Source organism: Panthera uncia, chromosome B1 (assembly GCF_023721935.1).
Source record: "Panthera uncia isolate 11264 chromosome B1, Puncia_PCG_1.0, whole genome shotgun sequence".
NCBI classification, from domain to species: domain Eukaryota; kingdom Metazoa; phylum Chordata; class Mammalia; order Carnivora; family Felidae; genus Panthera; species Panthera uncia.
In genome coordinates this window covers 172,801,471-172,819,319 of record NC_064811.1, presented here as the reverse complement: position 1 = coordinate 172,819,319, position 17,849 = coordinate 172,801,471, and the positions used below count along the sequence as shown (strand labels likewise).

General features: G+C 40.2%; 1 protein-coding gene across 1 annotated transcript in view; it reads right to left on the bottom strand.

The window, feature by feature from the left end:
• PPP2CB (protein phosphatase 2 catalytic subunit beta) overlaps nucleotides 1-16,732 on the bottom strand; it is a 33,711-nt gene extending 16,979 nt beyond the window's left edge. Inside the window, exon 1 of the mRNA XM_049631654.1 lies at nucleotides 16,623-16,732. Coding sequence (XP_049487611.1) covers nucleotides 16,623-16,724 — 102 coding nt within the window. The 5' untranslated portion in view covers nucleotides 16,725-16,732. The remainder of the gene's footprint in view (nucleotides 1-16,622) is intronic.
• Between the last annotated feature and the right edge of the window lie 1,117 nt (nucleotides 16,733-17,849).

Sequence of the window (17,849 nt, the reverse complement as noted above, 5' to 3'; positions counted from 1 at the left end):
GAGTGAGTGAGAGAGTGAGTGAGAGAGTGAGTGAGAGAGTGAGTGAGTGAGAGAGTGAGAGAAAGAGAGAGAGAGAGTGAGAGAGAGTGAGAGAGAGAGAGAGAGAGAGAGGGAGGGAGGGAGGGAGAGAAGGAGGGAAGTCATCTCTCCAGAGTCTCTTCTAAATAAGGGCTCTAATCCCATTCATGGGAGCTTTACCTTCATGACCTAACTACCTCTCAAAGGCCCCCTCTCCAAAAACCATCACATTGGTAATTAGGCTTCATTTATAAATTTTGGGGGGGACACAAATAGTCCATAGCACCAGCCTCTATGTAGCTAAGATAGCAACGAGACTAAGTTCTGGTCAGTGAGATGTAAGAAGTATTATGTGGGAACCAGAAAATTTCCTTAAAGAAATGAAGGCATGTCCTTCATCACTCTCCATCCTGTTTCCTGGAATGCTTTATGGGATGGCTGGAACTTCAAAAACCACCTCAGACCACAAGGACAAGAGCTGCTCCCTGGTAATAGCAGAAGAGAGTGCTGGAAGATGTGGCAAGGCTGAAAAAATACCCACAAAGATATAGTCACTTCCTAATCACCAAAACCTGTGAATATTATCCTCGCATGAAAAAGATGTGATTGTGGATTCTGACAGGAGGAGCTTATCCTAGATTATCGCAACAGGCATAATGAGGCAGAGGGAGTTTTGGACGGACAGACAAGTGCACACACACCCTCATGTGAAGATAGAGGCAGAATGAAGTGATGCAGCCAAGGAATGTCACCAGCCACCAGAAGCTGTTAAGAGGCAAGGGACAGATTGTCTTAGAGCTTCCAGAGGGTGTGTGGCCCTGCTGACACCTTGATTTTGAACCTCTGGCTTCCAGAGCTGTGAGATAATATATTTCTACTGTTTTAAGCCACCCAGTTTGTAATATTTTGTTACAGCAGCCACAGAAAAATAATATGGCAAGTGTCTGTGGTTTCCTAGTAACTTTGTAGGGCTACCATATCACCTCCAGATATGCATATATATAAGAAAAATATAAACTGCTACTTTGGTTAAACGCTTTTTTTGGGTTTTTTGTTACACATATGAAACCTAATGCTAATATTGATATAAAGGGCATTTGATATATAAACGAAAAAGGTAAGTCCTAAAACTACTTCATGATCACCTATTAAAATAAGGAAAACGGTCTAGGAACTCCACTCCAAGAAGCTGTTTGGCCAATTTTTAAGTGTTAGGTTCTCCAAATAGCTGGTTTAGATCACAAGGGCAAAATACTTATAGCAAAGTCAGCCAAGTCCTGTCAAACCACTAACGCATCAGGGAAGCAGGGGCGTAGAGAAGGAAATTCCTCAATAGAAAACTGAGTTTACAAAAGCCAAATCCCAAAGTCAACAGGATCCTATAAAACAGCTGAACATTGAGAAACAATCAGCAGAAGACCTTCAAAAGCAACATAACCTCCTGCAATGTAACTATCAACTGGAAAAAAAAAAAAAAAGTCAATGGCAACAGGCTTAAAATGAGAAAATCATTGTCATTTACTTAGCAAGCAAAAACTTGCTTTTCAAGTAAACAGGAGCAAGTAACCAAGATTTTGCAGAGTTAAAGAAAATCCTCAAGTCATATAACAGTAATTTAACAAGCTAATCACAAGTACAAATCTACTAAAGGAAACATTACCAAAAACAGGAAAAGTTATTTAACATTTGTAACTGTATAGGACAACAGTTGTTAAGATGATAATCCATTCACTTTGATGTATACCATACACAGCAATCACCTGACACATCAAAATACTCCTGAAGAGTAATGTTCATGTATACATGTAACACACATTTGTGAAGTGTGTGTTGTAGGCCAGGCACCAGAGATAAAAAGAGGAACAGGTAAACCCTCTAGCATCAACAGGCTGGTTTAGATGGGCTCCACCAAACAAAATAAAAATTTCTCATACAAAAAGATAAAAGGAGAAGCCTGGGAAAATATTTATAGCACACAAGATAACAGAAACATACGGACATCTATCATCTAAAGATATCTGGAGAACAAACTATGTCTTAAAAAATCACTAACTGGTAGTCAACATTAAGAGGTCATAGTTTTGAGAAACCCTAAGAAACTATACAACAGTGTCTGGGAAGATGAGTCTCTGAATTAGCCATCTTTGTTTGAACTGTTAAATGGAAGAGGGCTTGTAACTATTTTTATAGTAATGGACTTAAAATGTAATTTAAAGTTATACTTTTCTGTATTTTATCAAAAAGTTATTTTTAAGTCTAGGTAAAGAGATTTTGGTAATATTGATGGCTTTCATACTTTTAAGACTTGTGTGGTGTCTGGGTGGTTCAGTTGGATGAGTGTCCGACTCTTGATTTCAGCTCAGGTCATGATCCCAGGGTCATGGTATCGAGCCCTGTATTGGGCTCCTTCCCTGAATGCCTGCTTAAGATTTTCTCTCTTCCCCCTCTACCCCTCTCCCCTTCTCGCACACGCTCAAATTAAACAAAAACAAAAATGTTCCAAGACGTGTAATATTGAGACTATGTTGAAGAAACTAATATTGAGACTATGTTGAAGAAACTTTATCTTTTGCTATTTCAGCGTTAATTGCTAATAAAGTATCAATCATACAACCCACATAAAGAAAAGCTCTTTTTGGAACTTAAATTTTAAGAGTATAAAGGGGTCAGGAAACTAAAAAGTTTAACAAAATCTCTATGTTAATGCTTCTGTTGCTGACCCACATGTAAGATGAAAGAGAGAGATCATGTAAGGGTAAGCAGGTTCACATTTCTACAAAGACATGTATCCCATTCACTTCAACTTGTTTTCAGTGACTATTAGTGTCCTATTAACTAATCCTAAGGACTGATGTTAGAATATGTAAAACAAATTGCAATGCAAGTTTGCATACACATTGTAGGAATCACAAAGTCTATCTCCAGATTCATCTATGCCAATTGGATGTACTTAGCCCAGACTTTTAATTTGAAGTGACTCTAAGCAGTAGGGACAATAGCAAGTTCTATTCCAAAAGAGCCATTCTCTCCAGTGTTCTAAAACATTTCTCACGTATGATTTTGACTGTGGCTCCATTCTTTGTTAATTTCTACAAAATTTCCAAGCTAAGTTCTCCAGCTTTCCTTTTTCTTTTTTTTTTTAAAGTTTATTTACTTTTGATAGAGAGAGACAGAGACAGAGAGAATCCCAAGTAAGGCTCCTCACTGTCATCTCAGAGCCTGACACAGGGCCCAATCCCATGAACCATGAGAACATGACCTGAGCTGAAATCAAGAATCAGATGCTTAACCGACTGAGACACTCAGGCGCCCCTCTCCAGGTTTCCTTTTGATTCTAGGCTACCAAATATTGTTTCTGCTTACATTAGCCTGGTAGGCCTTCCCAAGAGTTATGAACAATGTAGCCCATGTTTTTTCTTCTCTTTGCCTATAGTTAGTTAGAGATTATATGTATAGAAATCTTTCAGGAAACAGGGACTCCCATTCTGGTTCAAATCTGTGTAACCTTATATACTTTTCGTGATCTTGGGGTTGTGAGTTCGATTCCCTAATGTGGAAATAGCGATCCTTTTGCAAACTGATATTCTTTAGGGGTTGATTTTTAGCTGTGTGGTAAGTACATTATTTTATAATCATTAAAATACTGAAATTATCCCTTTTGGCGGTGGGGGCGGGGGCAGAATACAAACTGGGTTTATTTTTGTCACATTAAACAAGAAGCCTGGAGGTAGGCATCCTGGACTGGTGCAGCTTCTCAAGGGTCACCAGGACAGCAGACTCTTTCCACCTACCTTGTGATCTGCAGTGAACACAACTGTCAACTCAGGGTCACAAACTGGTGGTGCAACTCTAGTCACTGTATCTGGTGCCCTATTTCAGCAAGAAGGCAAAGGGACAAAAGACTAAAGAGTACATGCTAGCCTAGTCTATCTATCTTAGAAAACTTTCTCAGAAGTCCCACTCAGCCACCCTGCTACAGCTCACTGGCTGAGACACACGTTCCCTGCTGCCCCAATCCATCACTGGCATGCAAACCGAATGAGGGTAGAGTCACTAAAAGGTGTAATTCCAATTACAACTGAAGGAAATTTTAAATTATCAATCATCTCCTACGTGGGTCTGACAAACAGCTCAAAAATGTCTAAAATCACAAATGAAAGAAACTTTAACCAAGTTTACTTCACAAGACAGCTTCCCAATTATGTTCAGGAAAAGAAAAATCAAACTGAACAGCACAAATCATTAGAATGTTCATTCGGAGCTGATGTCTTCTATTTATTACTATTATTTATTTAAAAAATAAAAAAAACAACACTCGGCTGATGGTTCCAACTCTGAAAAGAAATTCTGCTTGATATACAACCCTTATCACTTACTGTCTTACTTTAAATATAGAAATAAAAAGCACCAAAATACAAGTATTATCTAAGTCAATTGTTCTTTCAAGGATATACGGTTATCTTAACCCAGCACAGGTTTCACAAAACTACCTGGTGAGTTAAGATATGATATAGAATGTATCTGTTTCACAATAATACAGCAATACTCCCTCTACACTACATAGTAGTGAAGAAAGTACTTCTCAGGCCAGTGTGATATCCATCCCACCTCTCAGTTTTAATCTCCATTGTATAGATCCCCTGATGTTTTAAACACTCTTGATTTTTAACTCACACCCTTTCTTCAGGATTCCTGGCTCACCAAGTGATATTATTGTAAGATCACTTTGACTTGCCTACAGGGAAATCATGTGCTGGACTGGCAGAAGTATACAGTTCGCCTGATATTTAAAATTCTCCATGTAAAAACCTTTGTGTGCCAGGGCCCCCCCAAACCATCCCCAGGTTTCCTGGTGGTTCACAGGTTCGCAAAGAAGACCAACAGAACTCAATTATATAGTCACACTTATGGCTAGGTTTTATTACAATATAAGGATACGAAGTGAACTCAGCGAAGGGAAAAGGCACATGGGGGCAAAGTCCTGAGTAAATCAGGTGCAAGCTTCCAAGAGTCCTCTCCCAGGGGAGTCTCAGAGTACACTGAATGCCTGCAGCAATGAGCTGTGACAAGAAGTGTGAAATGCTGTTTACCAGAGAAGCTCATTAGACTCCGTGCTCAAGATCTGTAATTGGGAGTTGGTCACACAGGCACCCTCTTGCCAAGCATATACCAAAGTGAGGAAAGCATGTGCTCAGCATAAATCATACTGTTTGCATACAAAGTTTAGGCACAGGTGAGCCATTCGTAATGGGATGGTGGGAACCCTTCCCAAATTCAAGTTCCCAGACTCCATACAAGGGCAACCCTGAAATGAGGCCTTTCTACAGATAGTGGTCTCAGGACTGCTATGTCAACTCTTTTTATACACCTGTGATTGTATATGTAATTCTCATGAATGATTTTTTTAAGTTTATTTATTTTGAAAGAGCGAGCACGCGCAAGCAGGGGAGGGGCAGAGAGAGACAGACAGACAGACAGACAGACAGAATCTCCAGCAGGCTCCACACTGCCTGAGCGCAGAGCCCAATGCAGGGCTTGAAGCCACGAACCCGTGAGATCATGACCTGAGCCAAAACAAAGAGTCGGATGCTTAACCAAATGAGCCACCCAGGCGCCGCCCCCCCCCCCCCGCAACGAGTGATTTTTAATATGATTTAACACCCAAACTTTAATTATCTCTAGGACACGGATAAGACCAAGTTTAAACCTGTAAAGTGAAGGACTGTGGGGATGGTAAATGCCACTTGGCAGGAAGCTGTTACTGCTGCATGGAATGCTGTATACCCATCCATTTAAACTGGTTTCCTTTCTCACCCATTTAAGACATGTTCTTTCTTGCTGCTATGAACCAAATCTATCTTAGGAAGAGAAGTGAGAAAACAAAAATTTGGGAATGATGTTTATATAAAATAGGAGGAAAAAAATATTCTCCCTCCTACCCATGTTTTAGGAACGCATAGTATGTAAATGTACTAAAATCTCCCCTGCCCAACAGGTGAAATTCTATTTCTGTTTTTGTGCTGGTGCCCATCACCAGACCCATATTAATGAAAAGCTACTGTATTTGGTTTTGGCAGAGTCAGTATGCAAATTTTCTTTCCCCTCTATTTACACGTAAATAATGTGCTCTAAAACATAGGTAAATTCATCTTAAGGCTACAGAACAGACTGATCTATGAAAGAGATGAGATTAAATGAAGTTAAAAATCCTACAGACCTAAGTTAATATAAGCAGGGTGCCTGTCCTCCTATAGTTCCAAGATTCTTCCATAAATGACATCTGACCTATTTTTTATTCAAACATATAGTACTATATTAGTACATACAGTACTATATTAGTTTCAGGGGTACAATAGAATGATTCAACAATTCTACACATCTCTCAATGTTCAAGGTACTCCTAGTCCCCTTTATCTATTTCACCCATGCCCTTACCCCATCCATCCCTCTGGTAATCATCACTTTTTTTAAAAAAAATCTTTTTTTATGGTTTATTTTTGAGAGACAGAGCACAAGTGGGGGAAGAGCAGACAGAAAGGGGGACACAGAATCCGAACCGGGCTCCAGGCTCTGAGCAGTCAGCACAGAGCCCAATGTGGGGCTCGAACTCACAAACTGTGAGATTGTGACCTTAAGCTGAAGTCGGACACTTACCTGAGTCACCCAGGCGCCCATTTGTTATCTGTATTTAAGAGTCTGTTTTTGTCTCTTTTGGTTGTTGTTTCTTAAATTCCACATACAAGTGAAATCATATGGTATTTGTTTTTCTCTGTCTTATTTCACTTAGCATTATACCCTCTAGGTCCAGTCATATTGTTGCAAATGGCAAGATTTCATTCTTTTTTATGGCTGGGTAATATTGCATTGCATTTATACCATACATCTTCTTTATCCATTCATCTATTGATGGATACTTCAGCTGCTTCCATGTTTTGGCTATTATAAATGATGCTGCAATAAATATAGGAGCGCATATATCTTTTTGAATTAGTGTTTCTGTTTCCGTTGGATAAATATTCAATAGTGGAATTACTGGATCATATGATCATTCTATTTTTAATATTTTGAGGAAACTTCATACTGTTTTCCATAGTGGTTGCATCAATTTACCTTCTCACCAAGAGTGCACAAGCGTTCCTTTTTCTCCACATCCTCACCAACACTTGCTATTTCTTGTGTTTTTGACTTTAGCCATATAGTTACAAGCTTCTTCCATAAATGATAAATGACAGCTGACTTTTTTTTAAATACAAGGAAATGAACTTTTCCTTTCAGCTCAGCAACAGTCAATCTGTCTGTTTGCCAAGCAATTTCAAGCCTGGAAACACATATAAAAATAAGTCATATACTCTGTTGAAATAAAAAGAATGAGGTATGTGTATGCATATAGGTCATGATATATTGTTCAGTAAAAAAAGTTTTACGATGTTATATCTATGATCCCATTTTAATAATAACATTATACCAAAAACACTCCCCTCCCCAACAGATGTTTTTTGCCTCTCAAGAACAAGGTCTGGAAAACTATGTTTGTCTCTGAGGTAGGAAGGCAGTGGTCGGGGAAGGTGGGTGCAACAGTGAAGAGCATTTGTGTTCTTTTCCCTACATTTCTGTGTTAAAATTTTTAAAAAGTCCTTTTTAAATCTGAAAAATAAAATTTTAAACTTCAAAAAAAAAAATCCAGATGGCAAGAACTTAATTATAAAAACAACCAGAGAGCTATATCCATATGATAGAAATTTATTCAGCCAATAAAAGGAATGAAGTACTGATATGTGCTACAACATGGAAGAATCTTGAAAATTTTATGCTAACTGAAAAAAGCCAGACACAAAAGACTACATATTGCATGGTTTCATTTATATAAAATATCTAGAATAGAGACATTTTATAGAGACAACCTATAGAGAAAGTAAATTAGTGGCTGCCAAGGGATGGGGGAAGGGTGAAATGGGGAGTAACTGCTAATGGGCACAGGGTTTCTTTTTTGGGGTGACGAAAATGTATGAAATACTGCTGTAGCCCAATGGGGTTAGAAAAAAATTATTTAGTGGATATGAATCCTACCCCAATAATTTCTCTTTAATACAGGCAATTCTCACTTTGTATTAGTTCCTATATGCATGAATTTCAGTCACCATGGTTTAGTTAAATTAGGCCCACAATAACAAGGTTCAAATTTAAGTTACCACAGTATATTTACTGTAATTAAAAATTCTGCTGGTAGGGCACCTGGGTGGCTTAGTTGGTTAAGCAGCCAACTCTTGATTTCAGGGTCGTGAGTTCAAGCCTCATGCTGGGCTCTGTACTGGGTGTGAAGCCTACTTAAAAAAAAATTTTTTTTTTTTTTTTTGCAGGGTGCCTGGGTGGCTCAGTCAGTTAAGCGTCCAAGTTGATTTCAGTCATGATGTCATGATATGTGGGTTCAAGCCCTGTTTTGGGCTCTTTGCTGACAGTGAGGAGCCTGCTTGGGACTTTCTCTCTCTCTGACCCTCCCCTGCTCATGTGCTCTCTCCCTCTCTCTCAAAATAAATAACTTTATTATTATTTTTTGCTGCTGGTATACAAGTTACTATATAAGCAAGAGGTGCAGCATCACAATCAATAACAATCACATCGCTTCTTTCAAAACTTTTAGGGATGGGTCATAGCACATTTGTTCTTAGGTTTACACCCAGAGAGCAAAATGTACAGCTATGTTGCCTCCTTATCTTCTAGCAATAAACTCATGTGACATTTTACAAAAATGGATACTCAAAAAGAGGGATTTGGTCAACAATGATGAAACTGCAGCAAAGAAATGAAAAGTGGTAAAATTCAAAATGAAATTCAAATAAAAAATATATCAAAGAAATGGCTGTCTATGAGATATGGATACTGCTGCTGCTGGAGAGGCTCTAAATACGCAGCTAGAAAATAAATAGTGACATAAATAAATAAGGAAATTTATTGACATATATGAAGAAAGTGGTTGTGATGAGGAGAATGAATATATCCCAGAGGAAGTGATGCTGGCAAAAATCTCAGTAAAGAAGTTCTCAGAGACATCTTGCAACATGGAAAACACAAAGGAAAAAATGTTGGTAGCTGATCCAAACTTAAGGTAGAGGCGCCTGGGTGGCTCAACTGGTTAAGCATCTGACTCTTGATTTGAGCTCATGTCATGATCTCAGTCTGTGAGTTTGAGCCCCACGTCAGGCTCTGTGCTGACAGTGTGGAGGCTGCTTTGGATTCTCTCTCCCCCTCTCTCTGCCCTTCCCCCACTCACTCGATCTCTCAAAAATAAACATTTAAAAAAAATGCAGGGACACCTGGGTGGTTCAGTCAGTTAAACATCCCACTTTGGTTCCGGTCATGATCTCATGGTTTGTGGGTTCGAGGCCCACATAGGGCTCTCTGCTGTCTGGAGCCTGCTTTGGATCCTCTGAGCCTCACCCCCTTCTCCCAAAAGAAATAAATTTAAAAAAAATACGTATTTTTTTTTAAATGCAGATTTTTGGACATGCCAAAACATAATCAGTTTCTGGGATGGAATTAAGGAATCTGAATTTTTTTCTTTTCCGAGTGTTTCTTATGTACAAAGTTTAAGGAAAAGCTGAACCATCTGACTACACAAAAATGCTAAAATGTCCAGTAAAAATTACAAGAATAGGGAAAGAATATTTTAAACATTAAATGGTCAACATTCTGCATTTTCAGAGTTTACAGAATCAAGAAAAGAAAATGTTATGAAATTACAACAAAGAACGTACCAACTCAATTTGTAGGAAAATACCTCATATCCTACACACTCTAAGATTCTGATAAATCTACCCATGTTTTCTTCATGTATTTTGGCATTATTTCCCCCCTAATTATTTATTACAAGTTCTTGTCACCTAAAATTTGTTACAAAGTAAAAATCTGTATATGTTAAGAACCTTCCCCAAAGAGAGGTCTGGCATCTGCTCTTGCCTACTGGGAGGTGACTGTTAAGCCCCAGAATGTCCTGCTTCATGAGAGTGTCTCTGCCTGGGGGCTGTGACCACTGGATGGTCTAACAAGGTGATTCACGATGAGGGCTTTGGGTGACCCGGTGCCAGTTCTGCCTCTGGAGACAAGACATCAGGCCCTCCTGAACTCTGCCCTGTGTGTCTCTTCCCTTGGCTGATTTTAATCTGTATTCTTTCCCTGCAATCACGAGTACATTCTGCGAGGCCTTCCTGTGAATTACTGAACCTGAGAGAGCGGCTGTGGAACCCACAGGACGTGTAACTGGTGTCAAAAACGAGGGTAGTCTTGGGAATGTGCCCTCTAACTCCTGCAACACACTTTCAGATCACAAAAGTAAATCATCTAATGAATAATTTGCTAGGCTTTCTCTGACTAGTCTGTTCAAAGAGCCTCCTAAGCTCAAGCCCATCACTCTCTTCTGTCCTCTGCTTTTCTTCCTACCAAGAATCACCGTCTGGCATTCTATTAAATCTGTTTATCATCAGTCTCCTCTTCTGTTCACAGCTGAATCTCCAGCACTTTGAACAGCGTCTGGCACACAGGAGTGCAACTAAAATTTGCTGAATCTATGGTGTAAAAAATACAATGCCAGCATTTATTCAACCATTCTTTTCTTTTCTTTCTCATTTCTCCAAGAAGTGTCTCTATTGCTACTAAAGCAAAGGCGAGACTGCAGAGCCAACTCTGCTCCTTATCTAGGTCGTGTGGGAAATCTTTCAAAAGTAGTAGACACTTTGTAAGTATTTTCCTCTCTAGAAATGAAATGAGAAAAATTAAAGAATAGGCTACATATTACTTTGGCACATTAAAAAAATTACATGCTAAAAGGTCACTTCAAAAAATATTTCATGTAAGATGGAAGAGGTGAGGGTACGATCTCACCTTCCCATCCTATTCCCAAAATAAAATGACCGCCTTTGTATAAAATATTATTTAACAGATCTTCAATGGAACTTTGCATGCTTTCATTGTGCTATATCACAATGCCATTGTAGTGCAAGTCACTTATCTTAGACTGTACCTCAAGATTATCATTTAACTCTTGCTCAAAAAAGGGCAGTTTGCAAGGCATAATCAACTGTCCCAGACTACAAGAGACAGCAAACCAAGTCTAGGCTTGAGCTCCCCACCATTCCCCAGAAAAGAAACCAAATCAGTAATGAACTGACCTCATTCCCTAGATTAATATGATTCTTAAAGAAATTTAGACTTGAAAAGATACAAGAAGCATAGACAAGATTTAATCATTAGTAAAGGAATAGTCTGGAAGAAAATATTTCTTTATGTAAGTTATTTTAAAGAACCAAGATTAGGATCACATTTAACTATGTTTACATGAAGAAGAATCAGTATAAGCATATCACTTCAAAACAAAATTCCTATTTAAAGTAGACTCAAATTCTTACACGCAATAGATTAACATCTATGATTTTAATGCCATTCTTAGAAAAACTAAGTTCAGAAAACAGATACAGTTTAAAACACAGCAATTGTTTTGGCATTAATTTTATCTTCAACTTCTGGTATTTGGTTTCCTTTTACCAAAGAAGGACTTCATTCAGCAAGTCCCTCATAGTATTTATCCAGAAGAAAAGACTGTGAAGAAAAAATTCCTACAGCCTCTTCACATTAGAATAAAAGGCACCTACTACAAAGAAAACTATTCCATGTGAAAAAAATATGTAATATAGACATCTTCATTTTATCTACCTACAGAGATGATTTTACACATCATATAGAGTTGGGAAATGAACTGATTTTAAAAAGTCTGCTTTCTAATCATTAGCATTTCGTGCTAGTCTAGTTTGGTTTAGTTTCTTTACCTGCCTGCTATGAGAGGCTGGCTTAGATAAGCATGGAAAATGACGACTGGTTCGGTCAGCAAAATTGGGTTTTAACCTCATAGTCCACTGTAATGAGGTCATTCTGTGTTACAGTTAGAAGGGAAGGAGCTACTTTCTACATCACTGCATCTTAGACTCTATCAAATGGACCACCCGAGCTTAAGAGAAGTTAAAATGAAGCACCAGTTAGGCTTTCTGATTACTAAGACCACTATTTTTTAGCTACAACCTATCAAAGAAAAATGTAATCCAAGAGATTTTTCTTGCTCACAAAAATCATTCATTTTTATGAGACTCTAATCTTCATTAAGATGGTTTTAAGCATTCAGGTATTTAAGTACACTATTTCACATTAATGAGGTAAGTAATATCCTAATATTTCTGTTTATTTCAAGGCTGAGGCCACAACCCAGAAACATATCCATTAGTTTAACATAAGATTTACATATTTACACTCCTACACAAACCTCAAAAATTAAAAAAAAAAAAAAAAAAAAAAGCTTATTTATTTTGAGAGAGGGAGGGGCAGAGAGGGAGAGAGAGAATTTCAAGGAGGCTCCCTGCTGTCAGTACAGAGCCTGTGCTCTGTGGGGCTCAATTTCACAAATGGTGAGATCATGACCTGAGCCAAAACCAAGAGTCCGAAATTTAACCGACTGAGCCACCCAGGTGCCCCAAGCCTCAAAATTTTTCTAAGTAGGCACTTTGTAATCATCAGAATAAAGATCTGCTAGCACATAGCTAAATCTCCTTACCTACTTACAGTATCATTGCCCGGGTTCTTCAGTATAAAATAAAGTTTACTGTGTAAAAGAGCCTAAAAAGTTTCTCTTCCTGAGATGCTACAAAGAGTTAAATATAGTTCTAGTCACACAATGTCCTGAACAGCGCCAGACTGGCTCTCCAGGCATACTATCTTTTAAAATTACTGTACACACTGCTGTTGCAGAAATGAATCACAGAAACTGATTCTCTGTGCACATTAGTCAAATTTGCAATTAGCTTCAAAAGCTGGACTGTTAATTTAAGAGCTAGTCCTCTCAGAAGATGTACCTTACTGTTTTATGCAAATAATTTTCTTTCTATACAAAAATGAACCTGGAAGGCCAGACCACATTTTTTGTAGTTCTTCCCCATTTGGCACTGGATGGCCTTACTTTTGGATGGATGGATCTTACTTTTGCCATTCTCTCAAAATAGGGCTTTTACCAGTCCCACTTTGGTTTCAATTTCAGCTGACTCCTTCAGTGTTTAGGCAACCTGAATTAGAACAGGAATTTAATTTTGAGGGAAAAAAATCACCACTATATAAAGCAATGTCCTATAGAGTATTTTCATTAGACTCCAAAAGATTCCTATTAAAAAACAAAAAACAAAAAACCACGTAGTCACAAAGAATTGAACCAAAAGATGGTCTGTATAACTAGGTTTAACATTTTATTTTTCTTTTATATTCCTTCTTTATGCCTGCCATTCTTGACCTGGACAGGTAGAGGAAGTACTAAGTAGACCAGGCAAGGAGTTTAAAGTCACTTCACAAAATTGTTACCAATTCTAGTACTTTGTGCTTCAGATAACAGAGACTACATGAAATACAGAAACTATATTTTTCAGGGTTATACAACCACTACACATAAAACCTCACATCAACACAGTCACATCTACACAGCTATTTAATTTGCATCTTTTCCCAAAAGAAAATGAGATGACAGATTTAAAACGCGGTAAAACGGGGGCACCTGGGTGGCTCAGTCAGTTAAGCTTCTGACTTCGACTTAGGTCACCATCTACCTTACAGTTATTGAGTTCAAGCCCTGGTTGGGAGCCTGCTTCGGATTCTCTGTCTCCTTCTCTGCGTGCTCTCTCAAAAATAAACAAACATTAAAGAAATAAATAAAAAATAAAACAAGATAAAATGGCTATTTTTACTTGGCTTTTTCTAAGATTCACTCACTGAGGGCTTCTTGCTTGTCAGTACTTTATCTGTAGTATCTTTAAAAATTTTTTTTAATGTTTATTATTTATTTTTGAGAGAGAGAGAGAGAGAGAGAGAGAGAGAGAAAGACAGAGAACACACACGCAAGCAGGGGAGGGTCAAAGAGAGAGAGAGAGAGAATGAATCTGAAGCAGGCTCCAGGCTCTGAGCTGTCAGCACAGAGCCCAACGCAGGACTAAAACCCACAAACCGTGAGATCATGACCTGAGCTGAAGTCGGACGCTCAACCAACTGAGCCACCCAAGGCGCCCCTATCCGGGTAGTATCTTAATGTTACTCTTGTCTTACAAAACAGGAATTAGAGGTGCAATGAGACTGGGTTTAAACTCAGATATGCTGACTACCAGAGTTCACTGTAAGTAAATACCACACCTGTCAGGAAAAAGAATGTTAGGGGTTGAGATATAAAGTGGAAACCAAAGACTAAGGTTAGAAGACAGAATACATATGCCACCAAGAAATACCACAGTGGCCATGAGAGGGTTGTAAAACTAAGCATTGCTCAAAAGGGTGGTGAGAAAGAAATACTATATTACACTTCTCCATTCCATTGGCAATTCCACCTAAGGGATAGAGGCCACAGATAAAAGGCTGGGTTATTTTCACTTAAAAATTCATGTTTAGTGGATATGAGCTTTTTTTTTTTTTTTTTTTTTTTTTTTTTTTTAAGTAGTGGGGTAGCTAGGTGGCTCAGTCAGTTAAGCATCTGACTTTTAATTTTGGGTCAGATCACGATCTCATGGTTCATGGGACTGAGCCCCACACTGGGCTCGTGACGACAGCAGGGAGCCTGCTTGGGTTTCTCTGTCTCCCTCTCTCCCTGCCCTCCCCCTCTTGCCCATGTGCTCGCTATCTCTCAAAATAAAAAAAAAAAATTAAAAAGAGTGAGGAACTTATAAGCTTAAATATACCTATAAGGTCCTAGAGATCTGTAGTCCAATTTATTTAAGTGAAGTACAAATAATCTCTCTTAACAAATACAGAAAACTTCCTCAGATGATTAAGACTGAAGCGTGATTGAGGGGGTGATTGAGGGGTGCCTGGCTGGCTCAGGGGGAGCCTGTGGCTCTTGATCTCGGGGTGGTGAGTTGGAGCCCCACGTTGCATGTAGAAATTACTTAAATGAATAAAATAAAATAAAGTGACTTAAGTGTGCTTGAGAAGTGGTACAATACTCTTCTCTATAAACGTATCTTAAAATTATTTTAGTCAAAGGGAAAAACTGATTCAACACCAACTCTGTTCACAACTTCAAGTCTGTATCTAATACAGCAGGGTTAACCGACTCAACTAATTTCAAAACTAGGTATTTCAAAATTGAATGTTGACACTAGGCCTTGAGAGAGCAATTTAAAATGGAAATTTTAAGGCTCGTGAAATTATAGATTATCAAATAAGAAAACAATGTCGACTTGAAGCTATAAGTAATGTTTGTTTCAGAAAGAAAAAAAAAAACACCACTGGGTTGGCAGTTCTATTTACAGAAATTCTCCGGTGTTAAGAGTTATAATTATTTAATACACAACAGTCCTTGGCAACCTTACTTGTTAAAAACACTGTTCTAGATTATTAGCTATTACTCCTCCATCTGTAAGTTGCATAATTTAAGAGTGCCCTATGATTTCCTTCTTCAATGCATTTCTGAGGCGTCCTGATTTCCAAACAAAATGATCAAACAACTCTTACAGGTTATGCCTTAAAAATACAAACCCCACAGCAGTAAGAATAAATAACTTTGTTACTCTTTCCTATAGGACTTTTTCTACACAAAAACGTGTGAAAATTTAGTCTCATTATAAAAAATGAATAAAAAAATTCCAGACTTTAAAATGGAGAGTGCGAAATGATCCCAGTGGTTAAGAAAACAATGGATACAGAATTCTGAAAGTTGCCCAAGATCACTCAATCAAGAACAACTGTCAGCAGTTAACCCCCTGCATATTTTATTATTCTTTGGGATAGGGGGAAAACAAAACAAAAAACAAACCCACTTTAGACAGAATAGAAACGGAAATAACTTTTTGAAAAGGGTTATTGTGCACCAAAACACGTTCCCATTTATCATTTCAAGTAATCACCGTTGCCAAACTTAAGACATGCCGTCTTGTTTTTTGACAATAAACATTTTGCTTCCAAGGCCACTCAGTGCGAAGACCAGTCACCATCTGTTTCAACCACAGTCAACCTCTATTTAAAACATCAGCCCGCCATTACAGCCAGCCCTCCACAAACAAACGCGTGACACATCCCAGGTTAGTGATTTTTTTGAAGGCCCTGATTCACCTGAAAAAATTCCTACGTCTACTAAAAAGTTCATTAATAGTAATAACATCCAGGTTAACTTTCGGTGCATTTTCAAATGAGACTGCATTAATTTGCCTGCATTCTAAAGCGCCGAGATCGCCAGTCCCCACGTGAAACGTTAGGGTCAGTAATCCCCAGAAGAGCGGCGGTGACCCCAATAAAATCTAGGGCGTGGATTCCTGATGCCACGTTTCCCCGCCCATCTCCACCGGACTCCTTAGGCCAGCGAAGTGAGCTTCCGGACGGGGCCCTAGGGTGGGCCCAGAGGAGAGGTGGAGCCCGGGGAGGCCCCCTGAAGCCAGGTCATGGAATGGCCCGTCCCGCCGCCCGGGTGGACGTCCCAGCCGGGAGACGCAGCCCGACGGGGACCCGGACCGGCTACGCGGGGCACAGGGCGGACAGGCCCGGGAGGGGAGGGGCCGCCCCCACCCAGCCAAACGCTCCCACATTTCTTTTTTCTCTGTTACCTTTTCGCACAGCGTCCGCACTTGGTTCTCGTTAAGCTGTTTACACTCGTTCAGCTGCTCGACCCACTGGTCGAGCTCCTTGGTGAACGCCTTGTCGTCCATGGCGGCCCGATCCCCCTTCCCTGCCGCCTCCCTCCCCCCTCCCCGCCCCTACCCACCCCTACCCCGGGCGCCGCTCCCCTCTCTCGCTGCCGACGCCGCCGCCAGCTCCCAGCGGGAGAGGAGGGAGCCGGGGAGGGTGGCTGCGGGCCCCTCGCCCCGCCCAAGGCCAGCGGGCGGCTCCTGGCGCAGGGCCTCGAGACCCTCGCCCGCCCGGCTGCGCGCCCCTGGAGTCGGTGAAGGGCGAGGGAAGTTTAGGGGGGAGTGAGGCGCGGGTCTTCGGCGCAACACCCTACAGAGGCTAACCATCCGCCGCCTCACGCCCGCCCGCCCGCTTCTCCCGGCTCTTTCGCCCCCTCTCTCGCTCTTTCTCTCCCCTCCCTCTGGGTTTCCGTCATCGCCTGGGCATTTCCGCCGGGAACAGGCGAGCTGGCGGCGCCGGCGGGGCTAGGGACGCGGAGGGTTGCAGCGCCCCCTTGTGGCTTGGAGGACAAATGGCCCGTGGGGGTCAAGGGTGGCTCCTCTTTTACCCTTCTTACTCACTTGGGGTCCAGACCAATCTCTTCCGGTTCTCCCTTCACATCCTTTTCTCTGGGAATTTAGACCCACCTTAGTCTCCGGCAGGGCTGTTTCAGCACTCTGGAGAGGAATTGGGAAACCTGTGCCTTTCTTCAGCTGCATTGTCTCCCCAGAGTCTAGCACTCTCCCATAGCAAGTATTCAATATTTATTGGGTGTATAAATGAATTCTTTCTAGTCTTATCTCTGCAACTAAGTAGCTGTGGACCCTAATATCTTGAAGCCTCCCTTTCATGAATTTTCTGTATGACAACAATCTGTGTCCCTTCCAGCTCCAGCATTCTTTACTGCATTTACTGCAGTGTTTCCTGAGTTCTAATGATTTGTACATTCAACAAATATTTATTGAACAACTGTTAACTGCTAGATCCCTCGTACAGCAGGTGCTAAACAGCCATACTGACTATATAGAAGGCACATACTACTGCCAACTCAACCCAAGTGAAAGAAGAAGGCAAATTTCCTATCTTGGCTTTGCCAACTTCATAGGTGTGTTCTTGCATCCAGTTTCCCCCAGCCTCAGATTCCCATCTGTTAAAAGGGCTCAGTA